Source organism: Haplochromis burtoni, unplaced genomic scaffold (assembly GCF_018398535.1).
Source record: "Haplochromis burtoni strain Fernald_Lab_line unplaced genomic scaffold, NCSU_Asbu1 Contig_43, whole genome shotgun sequence".
In the NCBI taxonomy this organism is placed as follows: domain Eukaryota; kingdom Metazoa; phylum Chordata; class Actinopteri; order Cichliformes; family Cichlidae; genus Haplochromis; species Haplochromis burtoni.
Window position 1 is genome coordinate 2,719,410 of NW_024582404.1, and position 2,117 is coordinate 2,721,526.

The 2,117-nt window shown below is 45.9% G+C and overlaps 1 protein-coding gene and 1 non-coding gene across 4 annotated transcripts in view; one reads left to right on the forward strand and one right to left on the reverse strand.

Annotated features, from left to right (window-relative positions):
* Nucleotides 1-2,111, forward strand: part of LOC121814399 (cilia- and flagella-associated protein 157-like) — a 9,207-nt gene extending 7,096 nt beyond the window's left edge. For 2 of the 3 annotated variants that reach the window (XM_042220131.1, XM_042220132.1), the window contains exons 6-9: nucleotides 187-337; nucleotides 619-755; nucleotides 842-976; nucleotides 1,592-2,111. In XM_042220131.1, the coding sequence (XP_042076065.1) occupies nucleotides 187-337; nucleotides 619-755; nucleotides 842-976; nucleotides 1,592-1,673 (505 nt within the window). In that variant the 3' untranslated portion in view covers nucleotides 1,674-2,111. The remainder of the gene's footprint in view (nucleotides 1-186; nucleotides 338-618; nucleotides 756-841; nucleotides 977-1,591) is intronic. The other variant, XM_042220133.1, reaches the window with a different exon arrangement.
* On the reverse strand, nucleotides 97-168 carry trnac-gca. The gene has a single exon. It is a non-coding gene; the product is annotated as a tRNA-Cys (tRNA).
* Nucleotides 2,112-2,117: the final 6 nt, after the last annotated feature.

Below are 2,117 nucleotides of genomic sequence, written 5' to 3' on the forward strand. Positions count from 1 at the left end.
ATCAGCTGTGTTGGATCAAGGACACATCTAAAACACATTCCCACTCCTGCTCTGAACTATGATGGCAGGTAGCTCAGGGTGGCATAACATTTGCTCAGGGGGCATCCGGATTTGAACCGGAGACCTCTTGATCTGCAGTCAAATGCTCTACCACTGAGCTATACCCCCCTCTGCTTGTGCTTTCAGGCAGAATCAGGCCTCTCTGTCTGAACAGTGCAGTAAAAACAGAGCTCAGGTCAGCCGGCTGGAGGCGGAGCTTCAACAGGAGAGGAGGAGGAGGAGCAGGATGAAGAACATCATTCAGGAAGCTGCTGTTGCTCTCAGACAAGCACTGATGGTAAGATGACAGCGACATCATTTCAAAGTAAAAGTCTGAAACCTTCAGCTAACACAGAACACACGAGGTATTCGCCTCATTAACGTTTATGTTTTAGAATACAGAAATGAAAAAAGGAGATTTATGACAAGGTGGAATTTATCTGTAAAAGACAAAGTTGTTGCAAGAAAACTGAATTCATTTTATTTGTCTGTCGATGACGATGGTTCAATGCTCCAGTGAAGAAGGTGAGGTCTTTATCTCAGCCAATCAGACTGTTTCAGTCTTGTTTTCACCTGCAGCAGGACTCAGAGGTGGACCAGTGGAAGCAGCTGATGCAGAGGATGCTGGTGCTTTTAAGCAGAGACGGATTTGCCAGCTCCGCTGCTGACAGCGGCAAAGTGAACGAGCTGCAGACGGCTGACTCTGCAGCAGCCCGGTAATAAAATCACTGCTCGCTAAGATGGTCTGCAAATACCTGACAGGTCGACGACTGACAGAAATCCTGCATCTTTATCTGTGTAGAACAAGAAGTCTGGATCCAGATTGGAGTTTCCAGTTCCAGCTGGCCCGCTACAGGCCGGGAGATCTGGGTTTTGTGCCTCGCCCCGCGCTGAAACACAAAAACGTGCTCCCCAGGATGGAAGCTGACTCCAGCAGGTTTGTGAGGAGCTCAGAGCTCAGCTTCAGGGTCTGCAGGGGGATGTCTGATCACAGCTACAGCTGCAGTTATATGATATAGCTGTTTACACCTAACATTTAAACTCTCCATTCCTTCATCAGTTTAGATATCAGGTAGACAACATCCTCCTATTTAAGTAGTTCAGTTCATAGACTGTATGTGAAAGAGGGACAGAGCCTCAGTGTTGGTGTTGTAGCCTTCGCTGTGTTAAAGCAATGAGAGGTTGTTGTGCTGACTTATCTTCTCCCCACAGCAAACTGCATCCATAAACTGTAGAACAAACAGAAACACGTAATCTGAGCATCACACTGATGAATATTAAAGAAAAGCAGGTTGTTCCAAATGGCACAACCATGGAGGCGTAGCAGGGCGACTGGTGTCAGCATCCACCTGTCAGTGAAGCCTCAGCAGCATCAAAATAAACTAGTTATTAAAAACATGTTTTAAATGCTGTAAAGTTGAGACTGGCTCAGTGATGGAGAGAGGTGGCCACTGAAGCAGTTTGACATTGCTGCTCTGGAGCTTTCCCTTTGTTAGCTTTAAGTGTTTTATGTCACCTGACTTTCTTCTTCTTCTGTTTTTTTCATATCCAGGAAACCGTCGAGTCTGAAGGCGGACAGCTCTGTGAAGCTCACCGATCCAGCTGTGACCTCCAAACAGACCAAACTCAAGTGACAGTAACAAAACTCATCTCCTAAAAACTGTCGATTATGTTGCAGTTCAGTCTGACATCGACTGGGACTCCTGTGAGCTCAGCCTGTTACAGTAAAGGTGACGCCTCTGTAACAAACTCTAATAATGTTCCTGCTGTGATGAAAACAGCTTGTCTTTTATTGTGCAGTGAAACAGGAAACATGTTATAAATGTTGTTTATCACAGTCTTCATGATTCTGCTTGGCTGTTGTTACAGAATGCTGAAAATTACTGAGTGAAGATCAGCACTTTGGGTTCTGGGCAGCTGCAGCACACACTCCTCAACATTTCATAGATTTGCATATTGAGACAATAGATGAAAGTACCAACGATCATCTCTACAGCAGAGAGACCGAAGGGCACACTGAGCCCCCCACAGGGGGCATCTGGAATTGAACCAGAGACCTCTTGATCTGCAGTCAAATG